The following is a 15,094-nucleotide window of genomic DNA, read 5'->3' on the forward strand; positions in this document are numbered from 1 at the left end:
CTCTACACTTAAAGATTTACTGACAACATATAGACAACGGGCCCATTTGAAGAGGTTTCATTTATCTTCAAAATCATAATATCTATTAACCAGGGTGACCATACAGTTTATTTTCACATCTGGGACAATTTTGTGAATGAAAGAGGATATCAAAATCATTAAAATTATATTATTTGGGGGAATATTTACTTATTGATGACACATTGGTTTTCTGGTAAGGCCCCTATAAAGTAATTATATTCCAAAACTACTTTCCAAAAGAAAATGTTTCTTAAAAAAATTAAAATAGCGTGTGTGTAACATGAAGTGACACTGAAAAAACCTCTTTTATATCAATTATCTACAAATGCAAAAATACAGGCAAAATAATTGTTCCTAGAACTTATTTATGTTCTTAGCTGAATCTGTCACTAATGGTGTGTCACTGGTACCTCTGAGATCAGAAAGAATTTCCTTTTTGAAAATAGTTTTTGTATTTTGAAGTTTTTGAACATACCTGTTTGCAGTTGCCTTCAAAGTAAAATTTATGATTAATAAGTTTGATATTGCTGACACCTTTCAATGATACTTTTCTGTAGATCACAACATTTTAAATTGGTGATATATTCTCTGCCAAGTCCTGAGAGACTTGATGAGCTCTATGAACATTCTGCTAAATGGATATCTTCAATTCAAATTTTTTCATGTAAATATTTTGTCCCAAGTATTGACACAGGTGCCATCTTTTTGCCTTCATTCAGAGGAGCATGGCTCAACACACATGTTTACAAAAACTAACTTGTCAAATAGGTCATCTCTGTTTATGATTCTTTTAAACGTTTCTCAATTGCACAAGTCTTTCACATCCTAACCCATGAGCCGTTGCCAGAAGCTGGAAGTAAAAAGCGGAGTTCAACCAAACCCATCCTGGCTTGTTTTAATGCAACCATTAATAATAATATCTAGGTAATGAATGAAAAACCCAGGACAAATGCTAAACTGGATGGGACCCACAACAGGCATAAACAGGGACTCTCCCAGGAAACATCGGTAACAATGACTGCTTAGAGGTAGCTCAGCAATTCTCAATCCTGGCAGCACGTTGACATCACCAGAGAGCTCTACCAACATCCTAACGGCAGGTTCCATTCCCAGAGACTCAGGTTTCACTGGTATTGGGACGGGGCCTGGGAACCAGCATTTTAGTTTCCATGTGATTCTAATGTGCAGCTCGGGCTGAGAGCGTGTGTACCAGCCGAATGCACCACTTTTAAGCCAGATCTGCTTGGTTCTCCAAAGCCGTTCCCCAGCTGCTTCTAAAGCTAGAGACTGCAGGAAAGAGTGATTCAGATAAGAGAGAAGGAGGTAAATCAGGAGTCGCTATGCTGCTGCCCCCTTGGGTGTGTTGTCACCTTGGGCCAGTAGTGAGTGCATAGCAAGTGATCTGGGAGATGAGAAGAGCAGAGGGTAGCTCTGTCACAAATCCTGTGGCCACTACCCACGACAAGTCAGAATGATCACGTGTAATCCTTTTAAATATTTAATCAAGCAACTCCTGTATTGTCACGACAAACATGAAACTTGTTGAGCGTTACAGAGTTCTAATGAGAATTAAAAATTTTAAAAAAAACACCTCACAAAAGCTTTGATTAAGCCTGTTATAAGTGCTGTACTCTATTCTGAAGAGTTATTTTGAAAATAATTGTCAAAAGGTAAAATCCCCAGCACCCTCAAAAGGATGTATCACTTTGGCTCATTCTACAGAATTATGAGCATCTTTCTAGCTCCAAGTTTTGAAGGATGAGCCACACTGGCAAAGAATAACAACACTTCGTTTCCCAAGTCCTCCGTGCCCTGCTGCCCCGGATGCATTGGGTGTTGTCCCAGAGCCAGTCGGGAAAGCAGCATTTGCTGGTGCTTTTTTGCCTGCTCTTAATTCAGTTCCGAGGCTGTGAGTTGAACTCTGTACAAATGTTCTGGATGACCTTGGGGACAGATCTGTAGAGGTTGTCAAACTCGTCCACAAAGAAGGCGTGGTCCTTGGCCGGGTGAGTGGCGATGACTTCCAGCTCGTCCTGTGCAGCCCAGGCAACACCTATCGCATAGGTGATCACTCCTGCGGGGACAAAGTTTACATGAAGCAAATGTGCCCAAGTAAAGGTGCTGCTAATGAATCATGAACTTCCTGTTGCTCTGTGGGCTATTGTGTTTGAATGCCCCAAAATCCAAAATCAGACACGTGCCCCAAAGCATGCACATCCGCTATGTAACAGAGTTGATATAGTTGGGGTCTCAGAAAAGTGTATAGACTTTTGAGAGGAAAAAACACACAATGGAGCAAATGCATGGTAAGAATTTCATTTCGGGGAGCAGCAGAGGGGATGATATTTTGGAACCCGTGAAACTTTGAGTGCCATGCAGACCACCACATGGCAGAAGCCTGCTCTACCTGTGTGCCGAGCCAAACAAAATCTCAGTCTTAAATGCATCAGAAGTCAGTTCAAGGTCTTTTTAACTAAAATAGTGGAATTGAAACATTTTAGGCTTGAGGATGACTTTACAAGCCAGAGACTCCAAGCTCATTCCCAATACAGGAACCCTTGCACAAGGGTCTGGAGAGCGAGCCACCCAGCATTTGCTCCATCACCGCCATGAAGAAAAAGTTTCAAGATGAGGAAGCAGCCAACAGTGTTGAATGATGCAGGGAGGTCATAAAATGTGAAAACAAAAAAGTGCTCATTGGAATTAGGAAAAGCAACAACAACACCTTGGCAGCTTGGAGAGAGCAGTTTCATGGGAGTAGACGCCCAAGAAACCCAGTGAATTGCTGTGAGTTGAGAGTGAAAAGGGAATGACGATGTAGGGACAGCATGTAAAGCTAATCCTTTCCGGAAGTGTGCCTATAAAGGGAAGAAGGCAGGCAGTAACTGGAGCAGAACATGGCCCCAAAGGAAATTTTTTATTTTTATTTTTTAGGAAGAGAGAGACTTGAGGATGTCTAGATGCAAATGGGAAAGAGTACAGTGGGATTAGAGGGGTTGGACCGCAGCAGGGAGCAAGGTGCCCCAGAGAGCAGAGGACAGATCGAAAGACGAGACATCTATCTCAGTGGAAAAACTGGGAGACGGCCTGGTGTGTGGTTCCTGATTTGGGTTGGGGTCAGCAGGTACATGACCTTACTGTGTCCATGCCACCTTCAGGTTGGCCAGAGTGGGGTGAGCAAGATGGCCATGGAGCAGAGGGCAGAGCCTGGGGATGGACTTCCTGCCCAGGCATTTCTCCCCCAACTACCCACAGTGGCTCATGTCACCATCTCCAGCGTCTTTCCTGCTGCTTGGAGAGCCATCCACACCTCACATGGTCTACACTGCTTTTTAACTGTGGCTCATTAACTGCATTTAAGCTGCCAGTCTCTTCTCTTACCTCTCCGTTGTCTTCTTTGAATATTGCCTATATTCGGAAGATCCAGCTTTGGTCTTTAAAAGGCTGGCAGTGGCAGAGTAACAGCTTTGCTGCAGACTGGGACAAGCTTAGACTGACTCAGCCCACATTTCTGCTCAAAGATGGAAAGGGTGCCCTCCTCCCACCTCAACAAAGACAACGCAAACAGTGTTAGAAATTTGGTTTTTCAGATCCTTGCATCCACCCTTGTGGGAGAGGACCTTGTATTGGCAGTTCTGACGGACACAGTGCTCGTCGCCTCCATGTAATTTGCATCTGTTGGTCCTCGCTCATTAGAGCTGCTCCTGATAACCCTGAGATCTCCCGGGACATCTCCTCCAGTCTGCACTTCTCCTGATGAGGAGAAGCCCAAGGACACGCTCTGGGTGAGGCCCAAGGGAGGCACATCTACAAAACTAAGTGACAGTGGAGCTGAACATGAGCTGGGGTCAGATGTTCGGAGAAAGCAGGAGAGCGCTGGGCAGGAAGTCAGGAGCTGGCCCCCTTGGCTTTGCCCACTTACTTTGGAACTTTGGGCAGGTTTTTTCTGAGCCTTAAACTATCTTCGTTCTACTGACATGAGCCAGAGGGACATTGTGACTGCTGGCACACAGGCCATCTACCATCCCACCATTACGAGTACGGCCTACGGGGGCAAACCTCTGTGAAAGCTCTTCCTGAACCTGGTATCTGGTTACTTTGGTTTCCAGAAGCCAAAACTGCTGGTTTGTTTTAAGGCTTGTTTGTTTATTTTTACCCCTCTTTGTTTCAAGAAGGATTAAAAGCAGCTTTAAAGACTACTGAAAATCCTGCAAACTAACCCAAATTAAGAAGAAAGAAAACGGAAGAAAACAACCCTTGCCCTGAGTGAGTCTTGTTCACTAGTATTTATCTATGGGTCTTTGGTGTTCATTGATCCCTCGGTTCACTTTTATTATCCTCATTACTATTATAAGTATCGTTTGGGGTTTTCTTCAGGTTGTTTGTACTTTCATGATATTTTCTGACACTTTTCAAAACAATGATTATACATAGATTCCATGAACGAGGCATTGAATGTGGCTGATGTTCTAAACATTTACAAAAATATATTGTTCTTTTTTCATGGTTTTAAACTTTCTGTTGCCCTCTTACAAATTTTTATATATGGAAATATCTCTTTAAATGTTTTAAATGAAAATTTCTTTGAGGTCTCCTCCAAGCCCCCAACATCTGGTTAGCAGTTGCTTACAAAAATAGTATTTTTCTTTTAAACCATTAGTTTTCTTCAAATTTCTAACATAAGTTGGTGGTCTTCACTGGAGATTAAAATAATGAGTCCAATTCCTTTTTAATGTGCCACACCTTCCTGAGCAATGAATGACGCAGGCTGTAGGAGGTAAAGGAGGTTTGATGTCCCCTGCGTCCACAGGCCTTGGGTTTGTCACGACACTGGAAACTACCTGCCTTGTGCTCCCTGCCTTGTTCCTTCTTTGTTGCTCAGAGGGGCCTGCAGTGTTCAATTACACCCTCATACTCTCCTTGTGGTTTTGAACATTCTTTTAAGGGGTAGACAAAACCAATGCCTATAAAAGACAGTCCCTTCCTCCTCCCAGTGGCCCACCAAGGGGAAGCTCACGGCCAGACGGGGTCAGTAAGACCAGCTTACCCTTGTGATGGGCGGCCATGGCCGGTACTCGGATGTCATCATAGGACCTCCCGTCGGTGATAAGGATCATTAACTTCCTCTTGTTGGGCTTGGACTTCTTGAAAAGCTGTTCCAGCGCGTAGTTGATGGCGGCCCCCGTGCTGGTCCCCCCACTCCAGTAGCCCACTCTCTTGATGGCATTGAGGATGTCTGGCTTGGTGCTGTACTCCTCGAACCCAAACTCCAGCCGCTGCTCGTAGGTGTACTGCACAGCCCCGATGCGCGTGTCCGTGTCTGAAATCTCAAACTCTTTGCTGAGGTTGGCCACAAACTGGAGCACTGTGCGGAAGTTGCCGGTTCCCACGCTGCTGGAGCCGTCAATCACAAAACCGATGTCGGCGGAGTTGAAGCAGGTTTTGCTGCAGGCCAGTCGCTCCGTGTCACAGACCCGCTTTACCAGCGGCTGCACGCTCTTGTGGAGGCTGAACCAGCTCTGCACGCTGAGCGAGTAGAAGCCGTTGGTCCGGCACACGGCCTGGAAAACGGAGAGACACACACCAGGGTCAGGGGTTAAATTCAGTCGGTCACCATTACCCTTGACCAGGTTGAAGAAGCAAACGGCTCTTGTTTTCTGCAGTAGTTAGTTCTCCTAAAGCACTTTCTCCATCTCAGCTCACCCAGTGAGGCACTCGCTGGGGCAGAAACCCCTCACCTGGATTCACTCTGACTCCCTCAGCGGAGTCTCTGTTTAGTGGAGAACCATCCATGAAGCAAATCCAAAGGGAGAGGTGAAGCCCCAGTTACAGCTTCATATGTATGCCTCTGTAGATTCCTCAGTTCATTTGGGCTGGCAGCCAACCATTATCCGATTGGCACTGGTGGGCACCAGCGTGTGAGAGGATTAAAGAAAGCTTTTGTTCTGATTGGGAAAACAAGACGCACACAAGAAATAGCTACAGAAATGTTTCCAGAGCATCCCTGTACCCAGTAATCTTGTAGAGAGATTCTCTCATTTAAAACCCCACCCTCATCCTACAAATTGGAATTATAACCCCCTGTCATGAAGGAATGAACTGCGGGCCAGCTGGGAAGGGACATCCCTGAGTCCCTGAGACTGGAACATAGCTCTCTCTGCCTTTAAAACCCAGGCACTGTCCTCCAGACAACGCTGCCTCTGGGCAAATAGGAATATTTATTTACTTGTGCCCAAGCTTGTTCCAGAAAAAAATGTAAGGCAGCTGCAAATAAACACCGAGCTACCTGGTTGGTGTTCTCCTGGAAGGGACCAAGTAGTGTCCCGAAAGTGGAACATTTCCTCATTTCCTCCTTGCTGCTGTCTCTCCTGGGGTCTCAGAGAGAATCGCAGACCTGATGACTCCAGATGAACTTGTATAATTAAAAAATTATTTTAAAACAAGACATGACTTTAAAATGTCCTTGGAAATATTCTGGAATTGGTTTATAAAGGACTTTCCATGGACAGGTGACATTTGAGATGTGTGTTGAGTCTGAGCTGAATTCTAGCTGATGGGTGGAGTGGAGAGATTCCCACGAGGCAGCCTTAGGAAAGTCATGATGGAGACAGCCGTGGTACTGGGCGTGGCCAGGACACTAGTGGCTGGGGCATAGGCCCTGCGTGGGGGGGTCACAGTAGGTGGCTAGGAGCAGTGTTTGAGAACATGAGCTCCCTGACCTGGTTCAATACTACCGTCTCCTTGTTTGTCAGATTGGTTAATGTGCACTGTGTGTGCATACACGCACACGTGTGAGCGAGTGTATGTGTGCCCATGTGCAGGCTCCCGTGAAGGCTCACTGAGCGACCTAGTTGAGGTCTCTTGTGCTGTGAGAGGAGCCCGGCAGAGCCTCTGTGTGAGACCCTGGGGCACTGCTCCTCCCAGGTGCTGGTACTGGCCTTAGTTCACCAGGTGCCTATGGGGTTTTGCTTTGAGAGGCTAATTCCAGGTTCCAGATGTACAAGTCCCTCACTGGAGGTCCTCTTGCCTAGAAGTGAGCTTCACACCCATTTGAAGGAATGAGAAACTTGCCTGGATGGCTGTTACAACTTTGCAAAGTGCAGGGGATCCTTATGTTGGGTGGGTCTCCGTGCAGTTCCATACCTTGTTTGCAAAGTTGGGCTCTATCACGTACTGCTTCTCAGTTTCAATGGCACCTTCAATGGTGATGAAGAAAATGTTGATTCCTGACTCTCTTGCGAGCCTGGAAGCCTCCTCCACCTTGTCCGTGGGCCAGCCGTCCACCATCACCACGGCCACGTTGGGAGCCCCACCTCTGTTTCCATTGGCTTTGGAAAAGAAGTTCTTGGTCACAGAAGAGATGGCCCGGCCTGGGAGAAAAAGAAAACTCATGTTCAAAGTGATTATGCCAATTATAATGATAGGAATAGATCACAGAAGCAAGAAGAGGTCCAGAAACACAATTTCATTCCCTCCCTTGTTTCTTTGTTTGTTTACCACATTAACTACTTTTAAGTGTACAATTCAATGGTATTAAATACATTCACAATGTTGTGCAACCATCACCACTATCCATTTCCCTCGCCAGTTTCACTTTAAGCCCTTAACTTCTCATTTTTTCATCTTTAAAAACAAGTGTTAGGGACCAGCAAGCAGGTGAGAATGACTTCCATGGAAACAAAAGGGTCCCTTCCCTTCTTGCTGCCAGAACCCCACCAAGCCCCTAAGCTGACCCCATACTGTCTCTGAGAGCAGGAGGTGGGAGAAGTCAGCCTTGAGTAAGTGATAGGAGCCTCAGCTTGGCCTCCTGCAACTTGGGGGGAGCTCGGTGTTCCAGGAGCTGCTTGGTATGGAGGGCTGTATTCTGGGTTCACTGGTATCTTTTGGTCAGTTCCATACCAGGGGCACAGGTTTGGCTGGCCAGGGAAGCACTGCACCCACTAAGAGCTGAGAGACTGTTTCAGCCCTGGCTGTGCCGCCCACTGGCTGTGTTGCTCAGGTAGATCACTCCACATCTCTGGGCCTAGATCTCCATGGCAATAATATGCCACAACTGAGAGCCATGGTTGTGAGGTTTAATGAGCCTCCAGCACGCCTTTCCCAAGAACATATTTCACACCGTCCCTAAGGGTCTCAGGGAATGTATTGAGTCACCTGGGGTGACCAACTGTGTCAGTTTGCCAGGACTTCCCCAGTTTTAGCATCGGAAGGCCCATATGCTCCTGGACAAACTGGGATGACTGGTCACCCTATAGTCAGCATAACCGCACATTGTAAGGCAGAGCTCTTAATCTGGGTACTGTGGACCCGTGGGGTGTGGGGTGTGTGTGTGTCCATAAATTCCCTGAAATTACACCATGTTTTGTGTGTTTAAGTGTTTAATTGGGTAGAAGGGTCATAACTTTCAGGAGGTTCTCAATCTAAATAAAAGTTAAGAACAACCTTCTTAAGACTTTAGGATAAATGTCATTACACTCAATGCTTTGCTGGTTTGGGCCAGCATCCTGGCTCCCTGGCTAGTATAATCTTACCTGTCAAAGGATCAAATGGTTACACATGCAGTTGCTGGATAAATGTCTTGGAGACACCACATGAACTGGCTGTGTAGAACAGAGTTGCTAAGGGAAAACCTTGGCTGCGGAGAGCTGCTTTCAAAGCCAAGGCATAATTACCCCCAAGGTCCAAGGCATCCAGCAGCCCCCTCTTGCTTAGCGTTAGATGCCTGCAGACTGAGTACAAGGAGCCATAGACGATCACCTTGACCTCTCTCCATCTTATTTGGAGGTCATGGTCAATTAGTGCTCGACACACATTCCATCTACCTTTCGGCATGTGTTGAAAGCAGAGGCTAGAATTCTGAAAACTACATTGTTGAGACACCCTCATCGCCACCATTCTGGATTTGTTTTAGCTTCATGAATTGATGCATACACATGAGATTTAGAAGATGAATGTGAGGCAGAGACTGTACTTTTGATTCTGCTGTTTCTGCTGACAAGTAGGTAGAGTTTTACTTCTCTGGGGCAAGCTTAGCGGAGGTACCCATGTTTGGTCACTAGTTTTGTTGGTGTTGAGGTAAGGTGCAGAACATTTGTTTGTTTTGTGGGTGTGAATGGTACAGGCTTGGCGTGGTTTTAGAGCTGGCAGCTGTATCAGAAGCTTCCTGGTCTTGCCTGAAGCAGATTCCTGAAGAGATTGTGGTGGCAGAATTGAGAACATGATTTCCTGATCTTGGAAGCGGCGGGTACTTGGAGGTCCTGGGTCTGCAGGAAGCCTTTAGAAGCCATCTTTGAAAACTCAGGCTAGAGTTTGTTTTCCTGCGTCTGCTCCGTGCTAAGTAACTGTGACTCACTTCTCCATTTCCTTGGACTCTGGTGGTAGGAACAGGTTCCCTGGGAAGTAGACAGTCAACCCTCCCTATGCACCCAAAGCCAGATACCATTTATAAATTAATACAGTGGCATGGCTCATGGAGAGCCTTTGAGCTTGCTTAGCCTGAAATGCTTTCCTAATGCCTAGTCACCTCTGAGTGAACTAATAAAATGGAGTTTCTGGACCTGCCTCACTGAGGACTACACCTTGGACTTCTGGTACCTCACCTTCCCCCAAAGCTCAGACATCATTAGAGACTCAGCTCAAAGCAAAGAACCTGTGTCTCCTTGTACAGTCTTCACTATGACAGGAGCTGGTTAGACCAAGATTCCCAAGGGGCACTGTGAAGCTTCCTGAATGGAACTGGTTATGAAATTTGATGTTAAATAGTTGATGATTATCAACCAATCAGGAAACAGTAACAATAGCAGTCCTGCTTGTCCTGAAGAAAGCTGCTTCCCTGAAGAACCATGCATGCTGGAACTCTCCCGCCTATGTGTGGTAATGATTCTTGCCCCCTGAATCCATGACAATTCTTTAGAAAAGATACAGATATTTTATGAGTCATTTCTTGATGGATTATTATTATTTTTTTTTCCTCTTCCTGTATACAACATTAGAAGACAATCACTTAGAAAGAGAACCACGGTAGCAAGATAGAATGATCTGAATCCAACTGATCACATACCTACATTAGACAGCCCTCCTCTCTGGGTAATTTTCTCTATGGCTGCCTTCAGATCTCGGGAATTCATATGAGTCTTGAGGTTAAACTGGGTAGCAGGGTTGTCTCTGAAGAATTAGAAGAGGAAATAAAAATTAGGTGGGAAGTCATTACCTTTGGAGGAAAGCAGAAGTCATAGCCAATTCTTTTGTATACACGTAAGATAGAAGCTGCTTCAAAGCCTTAGGCTTTGGTTTATAAAATGCCGCACTGTAGATAGAAGTAGTGGTGAGAGGGGAGGACTGGGATACTCCACAATGTGTGTAGAGGAAAACGGGCTGGTTCAGGCCTCAGAAAGAGTGGGTTCTAGTTTTGACTGTGCCGTTTCCTAGATGTGTGACCTTGAGAAGTCATTTAACTTCTCTGGACTTCAGTTTCCTCATCTAGGTAAAAACAAAGATCATAACATTCATGTACTAAAGAGCAGGACTGTTCTCAAGTGGGATTTTACAAATATAAGGATGTCCCCAGGCTGCCCCAGACTCTCCTCTCCAAGAAGAAAATCTCAACTGTTAGCCACTCGCTGGGTTACCCTTCACACTGGAACTGCAACAGTGGTGTCCAGCAAAAGACATCCCTTCATCGTTTTCATTTTGTGGCTCCAGTGACAGGGTGAGGATATTTAAATCTCACCAGAAGGCCAACATCTATTTAATTGATGCCTGAAAAAGATTTGCACGAGAAGAGCTAGAGTGAATTAAGTGGAGAAACAGAATGAGAATCCTTCTCTAGAGAGGAGTTTCCTTGGAGAAATCGTGCGAACGGGCTCAGAAGCAGCTGAGCAGAGGGTGTGGAAAACCTGTCATGAGCAGGTGGAAGGTGTGCAGCGTGGGATGAGGGTGCTGTCAGGTGGGTGTGTGAGCCCACAGCCAGGATGTGCGGCAGTGCAGTAAAATCCCGTCTCATGAAGTGCTGACACTCAGCCATTGGCAGGGCTTTGTGGGAGTGTGACCTCTCTGGTCACACGGGGCCCCCATACTCCAGAAGAGCCTGCCTTTGGTTCAATGCTCTGATGCTGCCATCTTGAAATTCTTAATAATTTCTGAATAAGCGTTCCTGTAAATTATGTGGCTGGTCCTGGCTGCAGGTTACTATTCATACATCCCCAAGGAGAGAGAGAAGGAGACTTCTAAGAGCAGCCTTCCCACAAATACCAGGAGTGATTCCAGGAAGAAGCAGCTTTAGGCAATTTCAGGTGGGAATTCCAAGGACAGCTACAGTGGAGTCCTAGCAAATCCCTTGGAGGACCTGGCAGTGATGTCATCCAGGAGACAGTTCCCAGGACCTGAGAGGAAACATTGTCTGGCCCACTCCCTCCCTCCCTTGCTCTGTCCCTATTTTCTGACCTTCTTAGCTATCTCAAGTTGATCTACATCAAAGGAGAACTCATAAAGAGACTGGAAAGTTGCCCCTCTGTCTTCCATTGTATTAATGAATATAGAGGCATGGGCTGTTCTTAGACAAAACCAGAGCAGCTACCTTCAGGGAAGACAAAGAAAAGTTTAAAACAAGCTCAACCAAGGTGGATGTTGGGGCAAAACCCAACCAGGTGAAATGCCAACAGATGAAAACCAAGTTCTAGTTTAGGATTAAACAAAAACAAGCAAACACGAAGAAAGCAAACTCTAATAGAGAAATGTGGGCATTCAGCGGGCTTGTCCTTCCTACCAACCTACAGTGTGAAGCCTCATGAACTGAGGCTGGGGGAACACAACCCACCTGCAGGTGACAGGGAGGAGCTGTCACAGTGACATGGCTCTGTCACTTTCACAGTCGTATTCTTCTTTCCCTCTGGGCACAAGGGCTTGCAGGTTTACATGCTTACAGACCAATTTGAGTAAATGTTTTACTTGCCTCCTAGCCATCGAGGCTCAAAACCTGGACTCTATCTTTACTTGCTCACTCATAGAACCCATTATCAGTACCTGTCAGTCAAGTCCCATAAGTTCCTCTATAAACCATCACTCACTTTTATTCCCTCCTCTGTATTTCTATGGCAACTCTCTGAGTCCAGGCCCCCTTACTTCTTATGGCTAGTTCTACAAGTGTCTCGATGTTGGTCTCTGTGATGCCAGTAGTATGTAAATCTGCTAGAGAACCCATCCTCATATTCAGCCCTGACTGTAAAATTCCTCTGCTCAAAAATCATCAGAGGCTGCCACTGTTAAACTTCATATTTTGGCTTTCAAAGCCCATCCATAATTCAATTCCAGCCTGTCATATTCATACTGTTTCTCGCGCTCTCTTTCTCTCAGTAACTAGACTCAGAATGAGCTGCTCATTTACTGGTTTTCTAGCTTTGTGCTTGTGCTCATCAATTCCCTCATCTGGAAACCCCACATTATGCCCACCCTCCACGCTCCAGCTACCTGTCTTCCTGACCCCAGCCGACAACCTTTGTGCCTGACTCAGCTTTCTCTAACCCACAACACCTCGCAGTGTGTGGCACTTGCAGGTACTCTTTCTTCTCTCTTTTTCTGTCCATCTCTACCTCTAAAAGCTGATGTTCCCCAGGGTGCATCTCCATCATGCATCCCTCCTTAATTGATGCACTTCCCTAGGAGAGAGCATCAACTTCAGTGACCAATCACATGCCAAAGCTGTCCTGTGCATACTGGGATACTGGTCGGTCCTCTCTCTTGAATCCCAGATATATACAAACAATGACATCCATACATCTCCATCTGGAATGCACCCTGTGGTACCTGGGGGTGGTTCACAGACACCTCAGGTTTGAAATTTCTAAAATGAAAGTCATTTATCTTCCAAACCTGCTCCATCCAACCACTCATATTCCCTTCTGTAGTTCCTTGTCTGACTCATTAAATTATCACTCATTGTCAGTATGCATTCTTGACACCCTTTGACACCTTCTTCATCAAATGCTATATCCTGTCAGACCAACCTCTTAAATATGTCTTGCATCTCTCCCATCCTTTCTATCCTGGAGTTTGGACTTTCCTCTTCTATTTCTTGAACTAATGTTATAGTTTCCTCCCTGGTCTTCCTGTACCCACAGTGGGCTCTGCAGAGTTTGTTTTATCCAACAGGCTCTAAGTCCCTAACAGAGGCAGATTCACCAGGAAAACAATGATGTCTCTTTTAAAGGGCCTGATTTTGTATTTGTAACTTTATGTTATTTTTCTTTAAGAAGCCCCTAAATTGCATAAGTTTCAGGGTCCCTAAAGTCTGGATCTTTCCTTGGTGACCAAGGAATATGAACTTTCTCAGGGCCTAAAAAAAGTTGAAACAAACAAACAAACAAAATAACATTGGCTATATAAAAAAAAAAAATACACAAAAAACTGACCCTGACAATCATAAATATGTAACTGTCTACCAAACATAACATCACATATACTTCGTTAGTTGTGAAATTTTTAACTCATAAAACTTTCATTACACTTGAAAATGATTTGTGGGATAGATTTTTCTCACTTTTCAAGATTTCCTGATGATTGTGAAGAAATCATAGCTAATCATAAATTACATGTTGCTCATGGACAAATAATTTAAAAGGCAAAAAATATAAAATTTTGTTTAGAAAATATTGACAGAAAAAAGGTATTAAATGTGGAAATGAGTCACCTTGTCACCTCCATGGTGTTCCCCCAGAACCTGTGCAGGAGGCTGTCTTCAGGTTAATCGCTTTGTAGAACGATCGTTGATTACCTGTCTCTTTCTCATACTACATAAACAGTGGAGTCTCTGCTATTTTTGGTAACTCTTTAAAGTCACCACAAACATCAGATTAGCAAACACTGAGCCATTGCTCCTAGAGGAACCACGGGGTTAGGTTCCTGTGGGCCTCTGGTCACAACACATCAATAGATCAATACATAAACTTGATTTATGTATATTTCTGTTTGAAGATACCTAGTTTAATATGTTTCTTATAAATAATTAATTATACACCATATTTCTGTATAATAAAACACTAGCTGAGAAGGACTTAACATTTTCCTGATCCTGGGTAATGTTACCATAAATTGCTTTGGCTTTCAGCCTCACAATGCTATCCACTACGCTTTTTTTTTTTTTTTTTTTTTAAGAAATCAGCTGTCATTTCATGAATTCATGAGTTCAGTAACTTTTCCATACTGTTAATGTGTACTATAGATGTTACTTTAGCATTTTCCAGAGCAGACTCATATACAGATCAGCATATATCCTGTCTTTTTTTTAATGTGTCCAATTATTGATTCATTAACATTGAACTCACAACCAACAGCATGGTAACGCATGCTTAAAGGAAACTTACCTGACATTTGTATTTTCTCCATCAGCATATCACAACCTTCTTGCCCTTAGAACACTAGACTGCATTTCAACTGTACACTGGGGTGGGGGGGTGTGTGGTGGGGGTGGTTGGGCATTTTATTTGTTTATTTTTAAAAATTGAGACGTATTTAACATGTAACATTGTATTAGGTGTAGGTGTACAACATAGTGATCTGATACCTGTATATATTGTGAAATGATTACCAGAATAAGTTAATTAACATCCATCACCATCCATAGTTCCCATGAAGATCCACTCTCTTAGCAACTTTCAATTATGTAATACAGTATTATTAACTAGAGTCACCATGCCATACATTACAAACCCAGGACTTATTTATTTTATAACTGGAAGTTTCTACCTTTTGACTCTCATCACCCATTTCATTCGGGACCGTTTTAAATAGTGAAATCACCGACAAAAAGCACAAACATACGAAACATGTGGCACTAAACAGACTGTGAGAAGGGCACTTGTTTACAGTATGCAAGCTGCAACAGGAAAGCAGGGCACTGCTTTGTTTGACCTCAGCTGGGAATGTATGTGTGTGTGTTAAGTGACTCAAAAATTCCCCCCTCTGTGCATGTTGACAAATGACTGCAAATGTGCCATGAGTAATTGATTTTGGAGTTGCAAATAAATTTTAGCAAGTAGGTGGATTTGTAAATATGGAATCTGCAAATTATGAAGCTCAA

The 15,094-nt window shown here is 44.4% G+C and overlaps 1 protein-coding gene across 2 annotated transcripts in view; it reads right to left on the minus strand.

Moving 5' to 3' along the window:
- Positions 1 to 1,506: 1,506 nt before the first annotated feature.
- VIT (vitrin) overlaps positions 1,507 to 15,094 on the minus strand; it is a 99,660-nt gene continuing 86,072 nt past the window's right edge. The window contains exons 12-15 of one of the 2 annotated variants that reach the window (XM_019741949.3): positions 10,082 to 10,185; positions 7,165 to 7,391; positions 5,069 to 5,582; positions 1,507 to 2,095 (exon numbers count right to left, since the gene is read on the minus strand). In XM_019741949.3, the coding sequence (XP_019597508.3) occupies positions 1,917 to 2,095; positions 5,069 to 5,582; positions 7,165 to 7,391; positions 10,082 to 10,185 (1,024 nt within the window). In that variant the 3' untranslated portion in view covers positions 1,507 to 1,916. The remainder of the gene's footprint in view (positions 2,096 to 5,068; positions 5,583 to 7,164; positions 7,392 to 10,081; positions 10,186 to 15,094) is intronic. The other variant, XM_088796218.1, reaches the window with a different exon arrangement.

This window comes from Rhinolophus sinicus, chromosome 2 (genome assembly GCF_057876585.1).
Source record: "Rhinolophus sinicus isolate RSI-liver-muscle chromosome 2, RSI-T2T, whole genome shotgun sequence".
Lineage (NCBI taxonomy): Eukaryota > Metazoa > Chordata > Mammalia > Chiroptera > Rhinolophidae > Rhinolophus > Rhinolophus sinicus.